The sequence below is a fragment of the Peromyscus leucopus genome, chromosome 2, assembly GCF_004664715.2.
Source record: "Peromyscus leucopus breed LL Stock chromosome 2, UCI_PerLeu_2.1, whole genome shotgun sequence".
NCBI lineage: Eukaryota > Metazoa > Chordata > Mammalia > Rodentia > Cricetidae > Peromyscus > Peromyscus leucopus.
The window spans coordinates 118677505-118698026 of record NC_051064.1 but is presented as its reverse complement, the minus strand read 5'-3'; the positions used below and the strand labels follow the sequence as shown (position 1 = coordinate 118698026).

Genomic DNA, 20522 nt, shown 5'->3' with positions numbered 1-20522 from the left:
CAGTTGTCTCCCGCACAGCAGGAGCAGCAGCAGCAGCAGGAGCAGCAGCTTGGCTGCTCTTCCCAGAGCCACATGGAAGAGAGGCCAGAGACTTGGAAAGGGGATGTCTGTGCCATCTTGCCTCTGAGTACTGGCTTGGGATATTCCAGCAGCTGAGAACATAAAATGACTGTGAAGCCTTCCTCTCCAAGATTGAGGAGGGGGGCAAGCTGGCAAGGGTGCTTTCGGCATAAAAACGGCTTTATGGCCGTTTCTTTTTATTATGATTCTGCCAGAAGTCAGCAAGTGACATTTCATTAAGAAAATAAAGTTTAATGTGCTGGGAAGGAGGTTGGAGCAGGTTGGGGCAAGTACCAGAGTGAAATTGGTGGTGGCAGCCTGCTTGGAACACCTGTGGGGATAGGGAGCGGTTCCCCACATCTGTCTCAGCTGGGGGATAGGATCAGTGTCGGAGGAGACTGCTCAGGCCAGAGGCAGGAAGGCCTTTTTTTTTCCTTAGCTAACAAGATGTGCCATGCCCCCCTCTTTGCCCCAGCCCAGTCGGAGGAACAGAAGGTTGCTGTCAGACTGGGGTGAGACTCCTGGTAGTTTTCTCTGGACGCTAATCAACCAGGCCTGGCCTTCCTTCTGGTGCAGGGTTCATAAGACATGGAGCAGTATTGGCAGTATTGAGCCAGTAAGTAATGCTGCAGTGTGCTGTGTGGATGGATGATGCTGGAAGTCAGGCCCGGGAGCCTGGAAGGTTCCAGTCTGGTGAGGAACAGTAGCATACAATAAATACAATCTTAGAGTTGTAAAAGAGCTGGGATGGACATCAAGGAAGGGACAGATATGTGTCAGTACCTGAGGAAGTTATCACTCAGAGCACCTGGAGAATGGGACCCGATCCTGAAATGTTCATACCAGGCCAGACAGGATGACCTCCAAACGGTCGAAAGAATATTGGAGGTGAAAGATCATTCATTCCTTTAGCCAAGAGGAAAATACTTCAGGTCCCTGGGCTGCTTCACCTGTTGGGGCTTCCTGGCAGCTTTGGTTGCTCTGTTTAGCCAAGGGAGCCACACTGGGCCCAGAGGTGTACTAAAGAGCTTTCATTTTCCCCACCCACAAGGCAGGGGTAGGCTAGGCTGAGCAGGGAATATGAGGCTGCTGCTGAGCTGTGTGCGCTTGGGAGTGGGGGCTGGCAAGGTTTGGCAGGGCTTGTGGGGTGCGGGCTGTAAATGAACCTGATAGCTACATTCTGATTGATGGCGGAGTTTGTCTCCCAAACTGTCAGAGGGTTTATAGAGGTGCCACTCACCCTCGGGGTGGGAATTGCTTGTCAGGACACCTGGCTGTGAATAGGAGACAGAGCTGTAACTTGGTGTTTTCTCAGCTTAATGGCTCTGCTGCTGACCTGCCTGCTGCCTCAAGTGTGTCAGTCCCTCTGGGGATGTGCCAAATGAGGACTGTCAGGAAAGGTAGATCCTAGGCACTGGCTAGCCTCAGGGTGGATGGATGGGATCTCAGACCTTAGACTGAAGGGGTAAGAGAGATGAGTCGGGAAGCGGGTACTGCTTGAAAGTGAATCCTGATGAATGGTCGGCCTGAGTGAAGTCAGTAGCTCTGTTGTCAGTCTGCACACACAGGGTGGAAACATGGAGACTCCACCGACCAGACTGGGCAGCCTAGACTTGTGCATGCAGTGGCCCTGGTGCTTCTGGAGTCAGACTGTGTGGTTAAGTGGGATGAGGCAGGAAGCAGACACTTCTGAGATCGCTGGGCAGAGCTCTAAGCTTCTTCCTTGATGCAAAAGATTCCTCTGCTGGTCCTTTGGGCAGAGTCCTTCATTTTCTTTTGTCCCTGATAGAGCTGCTGATCTGGCTAGTAAGATGTCACCTAAGATCCACTAGGACAAAGATGTGGGGACAGCTCTTTGGTCTCTGACCTTGGCCTGTCAGGAAGTGTAGTTCTGGGGTCAGAGACCACCTGGCATATGGAGTGGGCTTGGTGAAGCCTTGGTAGCTCACCCTTTACGTTAGCCAAGAGTCTGCCTTTGCTTGGGCCAAATGCCCCCTAGGGATCAGCAGACTGTCTGGCCCTCAGCCTGCCCTGGCCAGCCTAGCTGTCTTCGTGACTGCTCTGAGAGGCAGGTGTGCATGCCGAGCCTCCCTTGTCTGTCCCTTTCTAATCCCTTTCTAACTGCACTTGTCCAGGAATCTGAGCTGTGTGAGGTGGAGATGAATAATTAATGTCAGGCGCTTCAGACACCAAATATTTGAACAGCTGCCTGGTGTTTTTGCTGGCAAAGGACCTAGTGGTCCAAATCAGGATGTTGGCTAGGGGGTCCTACTCTGTGACTCTGACTGGCTTTAGCCAGCCTTTTCTCCTCTGATGGACCTCAGGCTGGACAGTGAGAGAAAGTCTCAGGTCCTGTTCGAGAGTGACCCTTTGGACCTGAGTTTCTCTACCCTCTTTCTGCTCTTCTGGAACTGGAAAACTGGTGTATAGGAGGCCGGTTATAGCCTCTAAGGACCTGACCTAGTGTATGATTGTGCCAGTTTATAAACAGAAACAACCTGGAGCAGCATGCAGTACGCTAAAAGGTGAGGGAGAGGGACAGAAATAGAGTCAGAAATATCTGAGGGTTGCTAGATGGTGGTGGTGCACGCCTTTAATCCCAGCACTTGAGAGGCAGACAAGTAGCTCTCTGAGTTCAAGGCCAGCCTGGTCTGCATAGTGAGTTCCAAGACAGCCAGGGCTGTTACACAGAGAAACCCTGTCTCAAAAACAAACAAATAAAAAAAAAATAAAGAAAGAAAGAAAGGAAGGAAAGAAAAAGACCTAAATCCTACCTAGAAGCAGCAGCAGGGGCACCCTTGGCCTAGTTCTTGGCTTATTGCCCTTCTTACACTCTTCTTCCCACAGGCTCTGGCTTCGTCATGTGCAGTGGCAGAGAGAACCCCGACAGTGATGCAGACCTGGATGTGGATGGAGATGACACTCTGGAGTATGGGAAACCGCAGTATCCTTGGGGTCCAGTGGGGCAAGCCACCAATACCAAAAGTAGCTAGTGCCTCTAAAACTTGATCATGCTCCTGGAGCTAGTCTCAGCTTTGGGGGACAGGGGTGCCCCTAAGATTCAGAGCCCTTGTGGCCTACCGCAATCTTGGATCTACTGTCCTTGACCACCATGCCAGATACACAGAGGCCGATGTCATCCCTTGTACAGGAGAAGAGCCTGGTGAAGCCAAGGAGAGAGAGGCACTCCGGGGCGCAGTCCTAAAGCAAGTGTGGGCAAAGGCCTGGGCAGTTTCTGTGGCGGGATCTCTGCAGGCTGGGCTCAGCTGTCCTGACTTTGTTCTTTCTCCTTCCTTCCTCTAGTGGCGGCCCCCCCAGCACCCGCATCACACCTGAGTTCTCTAAATGGGCCAGCGATGGTAAGTCCCGACCCAGATTAGCAGGATTGAGGTTGGGGGAGGACATCTTTAGATGGTGGTGACTGTCTGAATCCCAAGCCCTCAGTTGTGCTGCTCACCTGGCCAGAGTATGAGTTGCACTTTTGTCCCTACAGAGATGCCATCCACCAGCAATGGTGAAAGCAGCAAGCAGGAGGCCATGCAGAAGACCTGCAAGAACAGCGACATTGAGAAGTAGGTGTGGCTGGCTGGGAGAGTGGCCCTTGGCTGGCAGGGAGCTCTGCTGCCAGGGCTCTGGCCCTCCGGGTATAGCTCAGTCCTGCTACCCTGGGCACACAGCCGGCAGTGGAGCCCAGCTGGTGCTAAGCGTGACTCTGTGAATTGATCACTGGGCCATGGCCCTGGGAGCCTTGGTGGAGAGAGAAGCAGTGCTTCCCTGCCCGCTGTAGCTGCCCCCACCCGTGGAATGTGATGTATGGCCACCCAGCCCAGCCAGTGCACTTGATTCATCTCCAGTTTCTGTTTCTTAATCGGGAGCTAAATTGGTTTCATTTTTCTTGTCCCGGGTGGCGCTTGCAGCAGGTTTTAGGCAGGAGCATTGGGTCTCATCACTTCCAGTAGGAATTTTTGGCCAGAGTTCTCCAGCAGGGGAAAAGGAGATCCATTGTTACTTTACCCGGGGCTGCTGGACAGCGCCACAGGATTTGCTATCAGCTGGCCATCCTGCTGCCTTTTCAGAAGCCGAGAAAGGCCAATACTGGCCTCAGGAGGTGCTATTGTCCAGTCTGGCTGCCTGGAGTGGCTGCCATTGGTCATTGCTTATCTCCCTGCACCTACCCCTCCCTCCAGCTGGAGGCTAGGTTGCCTGGGGTTAAAAGGTATCCTCTTCATTCTAGGGCCAGTGTTCCATCTTGCCTCCTGCCAGAAGAGTGGCTTGCAGGCCAGTGCAGGGCTGGGTCGGTGGCCTGGGTCACCTCCCATTTGTTTCCCTCCATTTTGTGTTGTCATAAATTCATTCCAGCCCGTTGTGCTTGATCAGTTTATCTCGGCCGGGGCCGCAAGTGCTGCTGGCATGATGTATGGGCCGCAGCGCAGGGCCCGGCTGCCCATGAATCACCGCAGCTGCTCCGTGTCAGCGCCGGAGCGGGCCATACGGATTCGGTGTAACCAGCTTAGGGAGGGGGGGTGACGTATGGATGTTTATTTAATAATTCTCTCCTACTCCAGCTGAGCGGGGCGGGCGGGGCTGTAAGGGGCGCCTACCCTCGTCTGGAGGGGCTGCTCATAAATCAGAAAGACAAGATCATTAATCAAGGATGGCGCCCAAGGGGAGGTAGGGGCCAGAGCCAGTGGCCATCCATGAGGTGCTACCCACCCAAGGCTAGGGGAAGCCAGCATTTCTGTCCCACCTGTGTGAGCACAGACTCCAGTAGGTGGGGCACTCTAGGACAAGGTGGAGACTGACTGCGGCTATCCAGAGATCTCCATTGGGTCTCGATCCACCGGGATTGATGCTCTTCGGTCCCCATGACATCCTAGTTCACAAAGTACGGGTTCCAGCCCGAGGTCCATGTGATATCCAGGGAAGGGGAAGAGCCCATCCATGTCGAGAATTCACTAACAGTCCAGCTGGGGATGGCACAGAGAGCACTGAGCGGATGCCAGAGAAGAAGCCAGCGGTGTAGGTGCCAAGGAGGGAGAAGTGGGTGAAGACTTCCCAGAGTCTGAGACGGAACAAGGGGTTCCAGCGAACCTCCAGCACCAAAAGAGCTGGCAACAGCCTTTTCACTATCTCTGGGGGCGTGGGGTGGGTAATTATGGGCCCATCATGCCAGCCACTAGGGAGTCACATTCTGCATTGCTGCTGATATCCTAAAAAAAATTAGAGATTGAAATTTGTTGTACATGAAATGTTACTCCTACCAGCTAGCTGGGCATGGTGGTACATTCCTGTAATCTCAACACTCCAAAGGCTGAGAAAAGAGGATTATGGGTTTGAGGCTAGTCTTAACTACATAGTAAATTTGAAGTTAGCCTGAGGTATGTAATGAGACACCATCTCAAAAGCATAAAACAATAAACATGTTCCCATGACCGTCCCTATATTTCCTTCTGACCATTGTGTCCAGTAGTCACAGACCACCTGTAAGTTGTAGTGGTATTTGCTCTGCCCATGACCTTGAACCACACAGCCCAAAGGAGGCAGTGCTCCTTGCCTTCGTACATGACACTGACTAATGTTCCAGAGGAACCGGGTTCAATTCCCAGGTGGTCCAGAGTCCAATCCGGGGACAAAATAAATAAATAAAAGGAGGAAGGGACCATGTGACTCCTCCTCTCCTCCTTCAGGCCTTATAGCCAAGGTCGTGGGCAGAGCAAATACATTAAGCTCTGCACTTTTGTGAACACATTGCCCCCGTGCTAGCCCAATGTCCCCCTCACTCCAGAGTACTGTCCGTTCCCACACCATGACTGTGTGGTCCACCTAAACCTCCACTACCACAGTCCAGTCCTGGTGGAATGCATCTTCTAAACCTCCCCTGTTCCGTCATACCGCACCTCTACCCCAGCTTGCTCATGACTTAACCAGTTCCTGCTGTTGGCTGGAGAAGTCTCCTTTCACTTTTGACTGCTTGGTCTTCTTCCTTTCTACCACCTTGGCCTAGGGGACTCCTCTCCCTGTAAGCAGGATGGCCTTGGTCTGCCACAGTCTGGGCAGGCTCCCTGGTTTCTTCACATGTGAAACGAACATCTTCTCACAGAGGTTTAGGAGGTATAAATAATTATCAGTTCCTCGGTAAAAATACCTGGCAGTTAATAAGTACTTAATAAACTTGAGCTGTTTTGTTTAATACTGTCATTCCCTAAGGCATATTCCTGGTATCATTGTTTCTTCTGATCCAGGAAGCATTTCTCTCCTTAGAGTGTTCCTTGGTACTGTTGCTTTTCAGAGGGATCGGAGGGGCAGGTGGAGGGAGATCTTTGAGATTATTCTAGCTATTCTTCTTCTCTGTGCTGCTGGTTTTGTGTTTCAGGAATTGAATCACAGGCTTGAGACTACCTAGAATAGTTAGGTCCCACATCTCTCTTTTCCCTGGAGGTTGGACTGGCAAATGCTTTCTCATGCTTACATGACCCCAAGTAGGGCTCATCCACTAGTAAACAGTCACTGGGAGATGTTTTCAGCAAGCAAGCCTTTGTCTTCAGGGAACTCAGGCTTGCTGGGGAGATGACCCCTTGCTGTGAAGGGTTCAGAACAGAACCTCGGGAGAGCCTCTGGGAGGAGCCTGAGCAATAAGGCAGGGCTAGTGCTTCCCAGAGAAGAGGCCGGGGGAGTGGGGAGACTCTGTGAATAGCATAAGGATGTGGCACATGACTGAGGAGAGATGCAGCTAATCCTGACGGAGACCCTGAAATGCTGAAATATAAATGGCTGGACTGGCCTTTAGAATGGAAGTTCTGCCAGGTGCTGGCAGAGGGGCCAGAGGAGGGACTACAGCAGAGAAGCGTTGGTTTGGGTTAGTAAGATGATCCTTAGGAACCTGAAGGATGAGGGGCTGGAGGTATGTCTCAGCTGCTGGGATGTGAGAAGCCCTGGCTGTAATCTCAGCACTCTGGAGGAGCAGGAAGTACCTTTTTAATATGCCCTAATGGAACTTCATATTTTGAATGTTAATTTAAGAAACAGGTGGGGGTTGGAGAGATGGCCCAGCAATTAAGAGTTCTGGCTACTCTACCAGAGGACTCAGGATCAGTTCCTACATGGCAGTTCACAACCATCTGTACCTCCAGTTTCAGGGGATCTGATGTCCTCTTCCAACCTTCACAGGCACAACACCCATGCACATAAAATGAAATTTTTTCGTTTTTTTCAAGACAGGGTTTCTCTGTGTAGCCCTGGTTGTCCTGGAACTCACTGTGTAGACCAGGCTAGCCTCAAACTCAGAGATCCACCTGCCTCTGCCTCCCTGAGTGCTGGGATTAAAGGTATGTGACACCATGCCTGGCCAAAAAAAAATTATAAAAATTTTTAATAAATTTAAAGATTTAGTTTTAAATTTTCAAGGTTATCCTTAGTTATACAGAAAGCTTGAGGCTAGCCTGGGCTACATGAGACTGTTTGTTTTGTTTTGAGACAAGATCTGTGTAGCCCTGGTTAGCCTAGAACTCCCTTTGTAGACCAGGCTGGCCTCAAACTCGCAGAGGTCTGCCTGCTGCCCACTTCTGCCTCCTAAGTGGTGGGATTAAGGTATGCACCAACATACCCGGGCTGAGTTGTGTCGTTTTGTTTTTTAAATATAAGGGCCACAGCATGATGGTGTGTGGTGAGAGTGGGAAGGGGTGGAGAATGCAGAGGAGCTGGAAGAGGTGACAGGCTTTGAAAGCTGAGGGCATTTGAAGATGAGTAAAGGGGATGATTGCCAGGGCGCTGGCTTAGCCATTCGTCAGGTAGACATGCCGAGTACTGAGTTCAGCTTGGCAGGGAGAGATGTTGAGAAGAGGTTCCTTGTGTGAGCACCACCATTACCCCACTGTCCATTGTCTCTACAGAATCACAGAAGACTCAGCTGTAACTACATTTGAGGCCCTGAAGGCTCGTGTCAGGGAGCTGGAACGGCAGTTATCTCGGGGGGACCGATACAAATGCCTCATCTGCATGGTGAGTGGGAAGGAATCAAGGCATGCATGCCCTTGGTCCAGTGGCCTGTGGGTTGGGGAGGGTCTCTGCTGCATTGGGCTCTCAGAGGGTGAGCTTGCTTCAGTGACTCCTTCTCTGCCACCTCCTCCCTAGGACTCCTACTCGATGCCCCTAACGTCCATCCAGTGTTGGCATGTGCACTGTGAAGAGTGCTGGCTGCGGACTCTGGTGAGGTGGCACAAAACGGAGGAGTGGGGGGGCAGCTGGTAGAGGCACTGTCCAGATGTTCACATCTGGGGCTGCACCTGTTTGGGGGAGTTAAGGAAGAACCTGAGTCAGGGATTCACCCGCCAGGTTGAATACCTTGTCTGCGCTCTCACTTGGGGCCCATTCAGTTCTCCTCCATGGACTCACTTTCTTCCCACCCCGAGGCGGCCCCGTATCACGTATATTGCTGAGACCCCAGATCAGAAAGAGGCTGGTGGTGGGTAAGCCAGACCAGGGCCTCTGCCCCTCCCCCTCCCATTACTAAGCTCCTTCTGCTCCTGCCCTGTTCTTAGCTCAGGAGCAGCCATTAAAATGTCGCCCGGAGACAGCAATAAAAGGCCCGGACGTGGGCTCTGTGTCCTGATCAAAGGCCGCGTGTAATCTCGTTAGGGCCGAGGCAGCCACAGCTGGACCCAGCCTTGTTCTCATTACCAGGGCTCCTGCTGCGGGGCTGGCCAGGCGGTTTGATCCTGGCGTCTCCCCAACACAGGAGCATGTCTGCCTGCTCAGAGGCAGCCCATGCCTCCCCAGGCTGGCTGACAAGAAGGAGGTCCCAGCACACTGGTGCAGACATGGCTGCAGGCCCAGAGCTCCCGTGCACAGACACGGGTCTCCTGTGTCTGACAGAGCCCTCCCTCTTCTCCTCAGGGTGCCAAGAAGCTCTGTCCTCAGTGCAACACCATCACAGCGCCTGGAGACCTGCGGAGGATCTACTTGTGAGCCAGCCGTCCTGGCAAGCGGCCTGGCCCGAGCAGCCGCATCTGCCCCAGCCTCTGTGACCGTGACCCCCTTCCCTTTGTACATAATTGCACACAGTTCCCCTGTACATACATGCACATACACACCCAAACACACCTATAGGACTCCGGAGCCAGAGTGGAGCAGCCCTTCCTGCTTGCTCCTTCTGAACTTGAGGACCATGCCTCTCTTGGCTATTTCCAGTGTGGGCAGGAAGGTAGGGATGGGGGGTAGCGGGGCAAGGCTCCTGAGATCCATCCCCTGGACGGACTGACAGACATGCAAACACCAGACTGAAGCACATGTAATATAGACTGTGTATGTTTACAATGTTGTGTATAAATGGGACACTTTGCCCTCCACCGCCTCCCCTTTGGTTGTATGATTTTTTTTAATGACTCTTGGAAGCAGTGCCCCCTTCAGGGCTGGCTGGGGGCTCGGCCCATCCATCTCTTAAGGTGCCTGCCTTTCCCTCTCCCATGGCGTCCCTCCCCTTTCCCTTTCCATGTGCTCGGTGTTCAGTGGTGTATATTTCTTCTCCCAGACATGGGCCATGTGCCCCAAGGGATATGATCCTCTCCTTAGTCTTAGCTCATGGGGCTCATTTTGAGGAGCTGGGGGGTAGGGTGGACAAAGGGACCGAGCAGAAACAGAGGCTGCAGTCAGGCTGGCTGAGGTGCCTGGCTGCCCCGCCTGCTGTTGAGAGCAACTCCTGGGAGTAGAACGGTGCTCCCAGGGGAGCGCTGTCTCCCTCGCCCTCCCTCGGGCCCTGTGGTGTGATGCTGTGTCTGTATATTCTATACAAAGGTACTTGTCCTTTCCCTTTGTAAACTACATTTGACATGGATTAAACCAGTATAAACCAGCTGCCGTCTGTGTGTGAAAGGGGCTGATGGGAAGGTGGTGACCGAGGCCCTTAGGAGGGTCATTCTGTGCAGCTTTATGCTGGGGTGTGGAGCCATGCAGGGATGGTGGGGGCCCTGGAGCATCCCAGCAGGTGTGGGAGGGTGGGGCTGGGGGTCTGGGCTCCCAGCTATTGATAGGCAGGGGCTGTAGGTTAATTCCTTATCGATGGAGCATCGTCAGCTCATTAATCACAAAAGAGGTCAGAGCTTGGGGTACAGGGCGGGATAGACGCTCTAGTCCCCAACCTGGGGCAGAAGCAGCTGCAGACAGGGGAACGGGCCTGGGCTCCGGCCCCTTTCACTCACCTAAAATGTGCCCTGGGTCACCTGCTGAGCTTCCTGGTGCCCTGTAGCCTGGTACAATTCCTGCTAGATCCATGTAAAGAACTACTGTTAGGCTGCCAGGACTGCCCATGGGGCACCTTGGTAGTCGGCTCTGCTGTCCCCCACCGCCAGGGAAGAACTGGCCACCTTCCAGGCAGGCGGTCAGAGGTATAGGTGAGCCCTTACCATAGCAATGTCTTGAGGAGAAGATGGTTGCTCAGACTCGAAGGCCAGGATCCAAACTCCTTGACACATTTTCACAGCGAGAGCCGCCTCCCACCTCCTCAAATCCTTGTCTTAGATTCCCACTTCTGGGGTGCCCACAGTACTGCACAAATCAGGTCCTGTTGGCAGCTCCTGCCTCCCTTTGCACCCAGCAAAGACGACCTCCTTGTTGGAACCCAGCAAAGGCCCTTATGGCCCTCATGCTCTGTGCCTGGTGGCACCAAATATCCTGAGCAGAGCTGCTAGGGCTTGAAATCAAGACTGCATGGCTTCCACTGGGAAGTGAAGCGGCAGCCTTGATGGTGCCCGGGAAAAGGTAACCTGCTTCAGGGGTCCATTCTGGGCAGCCAGATCACATCTACTCGCCCTTTCCCTGCCTTGGACTCAGTGGGTCCTTGGCAGCTGCTTACCCCACCCCGGGAGCCAGGTACTCTAACGGAGAGCACAGAGAACGTTAGTGCAGGCGGTCACCAAAGCATGCCCTAAGCTGTCTCATGGCACAGGCAACACTGCCACCTGTTGGCCATGGCTAGGAATGCACCCACATCTCCAAGAATTCAGAAAAGGAGCTGAGAACCAGAGGTTTGATGGCCGGCAAATAGAGTTGGCTGCTGGAGACTTGGGGTCCATCGCTCAAACAATATCAGGAGGCTCCTTCCACCCACAGGTTTCAAACTGCTTGCCAAACTTTGAAAGCATAGAAGATGATACAGCTTATGGTAAGCCATCTTCCCTGCGGGAGGTACTCAGTGGGAGCATCTTTTAGGAAACGGTGTTATTTTAGCCTGAATCCCGAACCTGGTTCTGGCCTCCTAGACACAGCCTATTGAGCATAGCGGCCTTTCTGCTCTCCACAGTCTTCCTCTTAAATACACAGCCATCAAATTCCTTCATTGTTAGAATCTTAAATGGCCTTATAATAATAAAAAAAAAAAAAAACTGGTACCAGACGTTGGGGTGAAAGCTGAAAGATCAGAGAAGCAGAGCAAGCCACGGGCAACCTCACCTCGCCAATCCTGTTTCCACGAATCCTCGGACTGAAAACCTCTGAGTCCTCACCCAAAAGGCCTCAGCCAAAAAGAGCCTGTCTCCTCATGACTTATATACCTTTCTCCACCAAGACATCACTTCCTGGGATTAAAGGCAAGTGTGCTTCCTGGTACTGGGATTAAAGGTGTATGCCATCACTGCCTGGCTCTGTTTTCTCTCCTAGACTGAGTCAATCCAGGGGGCCTTGAACTCACAGAGATCCAGATGGCTCTCTGCCTCCTGAGTGCTAGGATTAAAGGTGTGTGCCACCACTGCCTGACCTCTATGTCTAATCTAGTGGCTGACTCTGTCCTCTAATCCTCAGGCAAGCTTTATTAGGGTATACAATATATCACTACATTTCTCCTTTTTATTTTTGTCTAAAATAATAAAAGGTTATAACTAATATAAGAAAAACTATAGACAATAAGTATATATAATACATACAGTCAAGAATTACATTAACAATGTGCAGTCCATTAACATTTGACAGATTCAGAGAAAATACTCCATTATTTATCCAATTTTGGTGAGTCCAAAATGTTGTACCTAATTCACATTCTATCCTAACTTTTTTCCCCCCAAGACAGAGTTTCTCTGTGTAGCTTTGGAGCCTGTCTTGGAACTCACTTTGTAAACCAGGCTGCTGGCCTTGAACTCCGAGATTCACCTGGCTCTGCCTCCCGAGTGCTGGGATTAAAGGCATGCACCACCAACAACCAGCTCCATCCTAACTTGTATTACCAATCAAAAACTTATCTTCTGATGTCTTTCAAGCTTACACATTTTACACCTCTTTAGTGAGTTTCTTTTCTGAATTTATTAACAAGGAAAACTATAATTATCTAATCATCAATTCCCTCAGAGACCCAAGAAGGAAATATCACCTAAGTTAGCAGGAAGTACAAACATGTGACTTCCAAAAAATGTGAGAAATGACAGAAACAACTGGCTGCCTGGACAGTTACCCAAGGTTTCTCTGCAATGTTGAGGCATCCATCTTCTGCCTACAGGCCTAGCATATCTGACAAACTTATCTGTGAAGCAGGATTTTCTGAAGGGCCTTCCTACCTTATCTTGGCAAGGTTCGACAGTCCTTTTGTGTTCTGCTTGTCCATTTGGACAGTAGCATACTGTCAGCAGTTGAGGGAAGGACACTTTCTTGTGCAGTGGTTAACTTGCCACAAAGAAAGTAAACTCCATATGGAGTTTCTTCGATGCCCATCATCTTCTCTTAAGTAGATTGGTGTTTCAAGGAGCAGACATGTCTCATGGTCATAAAAAAAGAATGTTATTAAAACATATTAAATGCCATATTCTGTAGCTCTCTGAAGTGTTTGAAGATGACACATCTATCTAATATATATCTGCTAAATAGTTGGTAATAACTTTCAAGGACTAGAAAATTGCATTACATTGTTAAATGAGCTGTATAGGTACAATACCTTGAACAAGATTAGAAATGCATGTACAGTATGTTCTAACAAAAATAATCTCAAATTTGTATCAATATACAAAATTTGTATACAATATACAAAAATCTAATCCAATGTAAAACATTTAAAACTAGTAGCTGCTTTTTAAACATAGATTTAATAATCTACCAATTTATCTTATCCATATTCTCTCTTTTTTCTTTTCAGAGTAATTCAATAATCTGCCTCTTATCTATAGCCTTTTTGTTTCTTTTTACTTTTTCTTTTTTTCAAATAAGAACCCTAAATCTAATCTCCTTTGTTTGGGTTTTTTTTATAATAATTGGGCCAATTTATTTCATTTCTTTGAATTTAAAAACATTAACATTGAATGTTGCTTTAGGGCTCGGCAACATTCTGTGGAAGGAGGCCTTGCTTTCTGCCTTCTGTGGGATGAGGTGTGCACATCTCTTCAATGGTGACCTCTGTAGCCCCCTCCCACTTCCCAGCCCCTCCTCACCTTACCCAGCCCATGGCACTGGAGGTTTATTCTGCCTAGAACATCTTTTCCCGGGCAAGTTGAGGCTTCTGAATGGCTCGCCCGTACCGGCACTCAGCAGGGCTGGGCATCGCAGCAGGGATGGACCTGGGCGGGGGAGCTCGGGTCTCCTCCAGCCGCATGGATTTTTTCTTGGCCATTATCAATTAACAACTTGTAACCAACCATCCTAAACAATGACAATTATTCATAACCCATTGAATAACCAAAAACCACTGGCTCCACCTCTTGGGAATGTGGGCATCATGTTCTTAAAATTACTTTCTGCTAATTGGGGGTGCTGTTAATCTTATGGGGACACAAAGAAAATTTAGGATTATGATCAAGTCCTGATTGGAGTATGCTACAAGCCATCTCGATATTGTCTCAGCTAGCCATCTCGATACTGTCCTGAGCAGTTTGTAGTCCAAAGCTGATCTTTGGGTGATATTTGTCAACTTAATGGCATTATCATGGTCCTGATGGAATTGTTGTTGTGGGGTCCCATCATCTTTTTGGAGACTTCAAAGTCACTGTTAGGTGTAGTCATGGTTCACTGCAGAAAACTGATAGAGACTCAAGCCCAAAATCATGTACAGGAAGCTAGATGAAGCCTTTTTTCTAGAATTAGTTAGTACTGTATATGACTGTTAATATTATGACAAAAGCTTAAAATATATATATTAATCTTATAAATGTTGATTAAAATTCATACCTTAAGAAAAATTTTAAAGGGTCAAAATAAAACCAAAGGATCATGAGATCCTTAATTTTGATTTTTCTTCTGTCCCATATGAGGTCTGACATGATATAGAGATTTTGCATTTTCTTTTAACAAGCATGCTTGGGTTTAGAGAAGTAGAGAGCCACATTCCAACTCCAGCTTTAATTTTTAATTAAACTGGAACTACATAAAGACCATTTGCATTATGTGTCTGTAGAGAACAGCAGAAACAAACATTTAGGAAGACTTACAAAATTTCATCCTGTTAGATATGTGATATACCAATAGGCCAATTTACTCTTTTTCTTGCGACATTTTTTCTGGATGATTTGTCCTTTTTTCTTCAGATGTCTCATTTGTCCAGTGTTCTTCAGATTCCTTAGCCTTCATTCTCCTGAAAGATAAAAACAAAACCCTTCCCAACCCTAACTTTGGGGAGTTTCTCTTTTGGCAAGTTATATCAGATCTAATGAAAAGCATTAGTTAGTGGTATAAGTTAGTTTAAATTGGATGGTCATGCTGGTTGATGAACTATCATCTCTTCTAATTAAGGGGTCTCTCTTGTTCAAATCGAACCTCTATCAATTTTGATGGTATCCACAGCTTTTCTTCTCCCGTGGAAACAAAAGCAAAACCTCATCCCCAATGTAACACATATTGTAGTTTCCATTCTGAGGTCGGCACATCTTTAAAGTATACAGGCTGATTTAATTCTGTAGTTTTTTTTTTCTGTCATCCAATGTCTCTCTGCAGCTGTTGTTTCTTTCTCATTAGCATTGAGAAAATTAAAAGTTAATAAAGCATTACGTAATTTCTTGGGTTTTTTGTTACCCCTTTCTGTTTATTTAGCATATCCTTTAGAGTTCCATTTGATCTATGACTGCTTGGCCTGTGGAATTGTGTGGTATACCTGTAATGTGCTTTATATTGTAATAAGCAAAAAACTGTTTCATTTTACCAGAGACATATGCTGGAGCATTGTCAGTTTTAATTTATACAGGTATACCCATGATGGTCATAACTTCTAGCAAATGCATGATTACAGAATCGGCCTTTTTGGAACTCAGAGCAGTTGCCCATTGAAATTCTGAATAAGTATCAATGGTGTGGTGTACATATTTCAATTTTCCAAATTCTACAAAATAAAACACATCCTTCTGCCAGATTTCATTCCTCTGAGTACCCTTTGGGTTATATCCTGCTGGTAGTGGAGTTTGATTGTATAAAGAACAAGTAGGATATTTCCTCATAAGTTCCTTGGCTTGTTGCCAGGTTATGGAAAAAAAATTTAACCCCTACTATTGACATGATGTTTTTAAATAAATTCTGAGGCCTCCAGCACATTTCCTATCAATAGTTGATCGATCTCATCATTACCTTGTGCAAGAAGGCCTGGCAGACCCATATGGAATCAGATGTAAGTTATATAAGATGATTCCTATTCCTGATTATTTCTTGTAACTGAATAAATAATGAAGTTAATTCTGACTCATCAGGGATAAATGCAGCAGTTTCAATGTATAATATCACTCTTTCAGCATACTGAGAGTCAGTAACTATGTTGAGAGTTTCCAAAAAATCCATTAATATCATCAGAATAGTCTATAATTCCTATTTTTGGACAGAATTATAAGGACTTTGAACCACTTTACTTACATTTTCTGATTTGTAACCTGCCTTTCCTTTTTGGTTTGCATCTGTATAAAATGTAGGGGCTCCAGATATTGGTGTTTCCCATACAATGTGAGTCAGGATCCAATTAGCTCTCTTTATAAGCTGAATTCTATTGCTTTTGGGATATTTGTTGTTAATCTCTCCCAAAAAATTACTGCAAGCTTTTTGGCAAGGTTCACTTTCTGCCCATAATTTGTAAATTTCATCATTAGTTAAAGGCACTACAATTTCTGCTGGATGGCCAGGTGGTGGTGGCACATGCCTTTAATCCCAGCACTCCGGAGGCAGAGCCAGGTGGATCTCTGTGAGTTTGAGGCCAGCCTGGTCTACAGAGCAAAATTCAGGAAAGGTGCAAAGAAAGCTACACAGAGAAACTTTGTCTCAAAAAACAAAAAAAAAAAAAAAAAAAAATCTGCTGGGTCTATTCCTGCTAATTGACAAAGTCTCAATTTTCTTTTAAAATCAACTGAGAGATCTTTTCCACACAAATTTTTAGTTTTTCACTCTGTTTATTTGGTAGAAATATCCATTCCAGCCGGGCGGTGGTGGCTCACACCTTTAATCCCAGCACTTGGGAAGCAGAAGCAGGCGGATCTCTGTGAGTTTGAGACCAGCCTGGGCTACAGAGTGAGTTCCAGGAAAGGTGCAAAGCTACACAGAGAAACCCTGTCTCAAAAAAAAGAAAGAAAGAGAGAGAGAGAAAGAGAGAAAAGGAAGGAAGGAAGGAAGGAAGGAAGGAAGGAAGGAAGGAAGGAAGGAAGGAAGGGAAAACAAGAAAGAAATATCCATTCCAATATAATATCTTCCCTCTGCATTAAAATTCCTGTAGGAGAATGCTTAGAGGGTAAAATAATCAAAATGCAATCAGGCTTTGGATCCAAACAATCCACATGTGCATTCTGTATTTTTTTTCCACCAAAGCCAATTCTCTCTCAGCTTCAGCTGATAATTCTCTTGGACTATTTAAGTCCTTGTCACCCTCTAAGGTTTTGAATAAATTACTCAGTTCATCATTTTTTACACCAATAGTGGCTCGTAGATTGGAAATGTATCCTAATAATCTTTGAAAGTCATTGAGTCCATAATTGATCTCTCCTAATTTGCACCTTTTGAGGTCTAATTTTTTGTAGAACTATTTTATATCCTAAATAATTAATAGAATTTCCTCTTTGTATCTTTTCAGGAGCAATTTGTAATCCCAAACAAGGCAAAATTTTCTTTACTTCTTCAAACATTCTTTCTAAAGTATCTATATTTGAATCAGCTAGTAAAATGTCATCCATGTAATGGTAAACTGTAGATTAAGGAAATTGTTTACGTATTACTTCCAATGGCTGTCATACAAAATATTGGCACGGGGTTGGACTATTTAACATTCCCTGTGGGAGAACCTTCCATTGATATCTCTTAACAGGCTAAGAATTAGTTCAAGTAGGCACCATGAAGGCAATTTTTTCTCTGTCTTCTTCTTGTAAGGGTATTGAGAAGAAACAGTCTTTTAAATCAATAACTATAAGAGGCCATATAGGTAACAGAGTAGGCAAAGGAATTCCAGACTGTAGAGAACCCATTGGCTGAATTACCTTTAATAGCTCTTAGGTCTGTTACCATTCTCCATTTATCAGATTTCTTTTTAATAACAAATACAGAAGAATTCCAAGGGCTGGTTGATTCTTCAATATGCTGAGCACTTAACGGCTCTCGTACCAGCTGTTCTGAGACCTGAAGTTTCTCTGTTGTTAAAGGCCATTGCTGAACCCACACAGGCTTGTCTGTTAACCATATGAAAGGTAGGGCTGTTGGTGTCTTTGAAAGATCAGTAGCTATTGTGCTGTTCTTGTACAATCTGGATGGTTGGTGACTGTTCTTTATAATATCTTCTAACATTTTTCTCAGAAGCATATGCTAGTTTCTAAGATTGGAGGAATGTTAATCTGGGTATTTCATTGTTGTAACAAATTATGGCCCCATATATTCATAGCTATATTAGCCACATATGGCTTTAATTTTCCTCTCTGTCCTTCTGGCCATATACATTTGACCCATCTCATGCTCTGTTTCACTTCAGATAATGTTCCAGTCCCTAAAAGTTGAACATTTACCTCCTGAAGAGTCAATTTGGATGCCAAGATTCTGGTGCAATTATTGTTACATCCGCACCTGTGTCTACAAGACCTTCCATGAGAACATTCCTGTTTTTAATTTTGATCTTTGTTCATTTATAGAAGTTTGCCAAAAAAATCACTTTATGGTTTCTCCCAAATTTTTTGTTCTCTCTTCTATAGCTGTTCTATCACTCAGAGTAGTGTGGTTTTTTTACAATAGGCATTAAGTTCTTTAATTGCTCTGGGAAGGAGTTTCTTCCAGAGTGACAGGAAAGGACTGAACCAAATTTGTCTTGGGAGGCTGTGAGAAGCCCCTCAGGTAGTACCCTGACAGTAAAGGCTCTACATGTGTTAGTCCAATGTTTACCTTTGCCATACCTTCTGCATAATCCAGAAGGGAGGGACATTATGTTGGAATTATTCCTTAAAAAAAATTTGTTTCTAGGACCACCCTGTTTACAATCCCTTTTTAGGTGACCTTGTTTATTGCAATTGAAACACCTGACATTACTATTTTTCTTCAAACCTCTGGAAATCACCTCTCCTATCCAAACATCATCATGGTCATGAGATTCAAAATTAATTGTATCTCAGATCCATTCTCCAATGGTGCTGATCTTGCCTTTAATGGCCTAGTTACCCTTTTGCATTGTGTATTAGCATTTTCAAAAGGCAGAGATTCAATTATTATCTGTCTAGCTTCTGAATTGAATATCATTCTATTTACTGCTGAAATCAGTCTTTGTAAGAAATCAGTGAAGGTTTCTTTTGTGCCCTGTATAACTTTAGTAAATGACTCAATTTTCTTTCCTACTTCTTCACTACTGTCCCAAGCATTCAAAGCTGCCATGCAACATAAAGTTAGGGTGTGGTCATCATATAAAGATTGTCTTTGTTTATCAGCATAATCACCTTCTCTAAGAAGTTGATCTTGGGAAATTTCAAGACCTCTAGCCCTACTCCATTGTTCAATGGTCTTAGCCTCATCTTTCAAACCAAGTCTTCCATTGTAATTGTGGACCAGCCTCTAAGATGGCTGTAACCAAATCTCTCCAGTCTTGAGGGATAATTCTATTACAAGTTTAACATCTGCTTCATGAAAGATGAGTGGATGCCATTTGAGACTATTGCTTCTTTGAATCTTTTCAAATCTAACATTTGCACAGGAGTCCAGTCAGCTCTTACACAGCCTTGAGGATATTTCTCACTCGGTAATTCCTATAAGGTTACTGGATAGATTAAGATTGCTATTTGAAAGCCTTAGGCTGTTTCTCTGTTACCTTATAATGCAATGTTGAGATTGCTTCTCCTTGAAATTCTTGTCTGGGTCTAAATATATCTATAGTGTTTTAACAAGTTTTTCTAAAACTTTTATCTTGGCACTCATATTAACCAATTTTTTAATGATAAAAAATGATCAAATAGTATTTATAATTGACATTACATCTATTGCATCAACATTAATTATCCTCTCATTTAACTGTTCCATTTTCAGACCATTTAATGTATAATCAAACAGACACCAAATGCCTTCCATTGTAAAAATGTTTCCCATTTTTTAATATGGGAAAAATTTTAACTAATTCCTCCCTTTAAGAAATCTTAATTGACTCACCAAATTTTCTGACAACGATTCAGATAATAGTGTGGCAGCAGCCTGAGGATAGGGCCCAGAGAGAGCCAAAGGGAAGAAACTAGAGCCTGTTGTTTGTACAGGGGAGCTTGCAAAAGCAGCTAATTCTAGCATGTTTGGAGCCTGAGCCTGGGGAGTTTGCTGCAGAGAGGCTGCAACAGAAACTTAGCCAGCAGGGGAGGGACTCTTGCCCAGGTGGGATGGAAATTCCAGATACCTGCAGCCACCACAGGCAAGTGGCTCTTTTCGTGAATTCATGCCCCAAAAGTTGGATGCCATATGGAACACGAATTGCTAAAAGGTCTTATTAATAAAAAAAAAAAAAAAAAACCCAGTACCAGATGTTGGGGTGAAAGCTGAAAGATCAGAGAAGCAGAGCCAACCACAGCCAACCTCACCTTACCAATTCCTCAGCCAATCCTGTTTCCACAAATTCTCAGACTGAAAACCTGAGTCCTCACCCAAAAGGCCTCAGCCAAAAAGAGCCTTTAATTCCTGTCTCCTCAGACTTATATACCTTTCTCCACCCAGATATCACTTCCTGGGATTAAAGGCGTGTGTGCTTCCCAGTACTGGGATTAAAGGTGTGTGCCACCACTGCCTGGCTCTGTTTTCTCTCGTAGACTGAGTCAATCTCATGTAGTCCAGGGTGGCCTTGAACTCACAGAGATCTAGATGGCTCTCTGCCCCCAGAGTACTAGGATTAAAGGTGTGTGCCACCACTGCCTGGCCTCTATGTCTAATCTAGTGGCTGGCTCTGCCCTCTAATCCTCAGGCAAGCTTTATTAGGGTACACAATATATCACTACATTTCTCAGATTCAATGGCTCCCTAACAAAGTGTGTGGCACCAAGCAGGCCCCAAATACCCAAATATTGAGACCTCATGTGGTGTCTGTCTTAGATTCC

The 20522-nt window shown here is 46.3% G+C and overlaps 1 protein-coding gene across 5 annotated transcripts in view; it reads left to right on the top strand.

Moving 5' to 3' along the window:
- The window catches only part of Rnf220 (ring finger protein 220), a 226988-nt gene extending 217081 nt beyond the window's left edge, over positions 1-9907 (top strand). For all 5 annotated transcript variants that reach the window (XM_028893202.2, XM_028893201.2, XM_037202863.1 and 2 more), the window contains 7 exons: positions 2908-3004; positions 3180-3266; positions 3364-3419; positions 3554-3632; positions 7950-8058; positions 8191-8265; positions 8953-9907. In XM_028893202.2, coding sequence (XP_028749035.1) covers positions 2908-3004; positions 3180-3266; positions 3364-3419; positions 3554-3632; positions 7950-8058; positions 8191-8265; positions 8953-9024 — 575 coding nt within the window. In that variant the 3' untranslated portion in view covers positions 9025-9907. The remainder of the gene's footprint in view (positions 1-2907; positions 3005-3179; positions 3267-3363; positions 3420-3553; positions 3633-7949; positions 8059-8190; positions 8266-8952) is intronic.
- The last annotated feature ends 10615 nt before the right edge of the window (positions 9908-20522 follow it).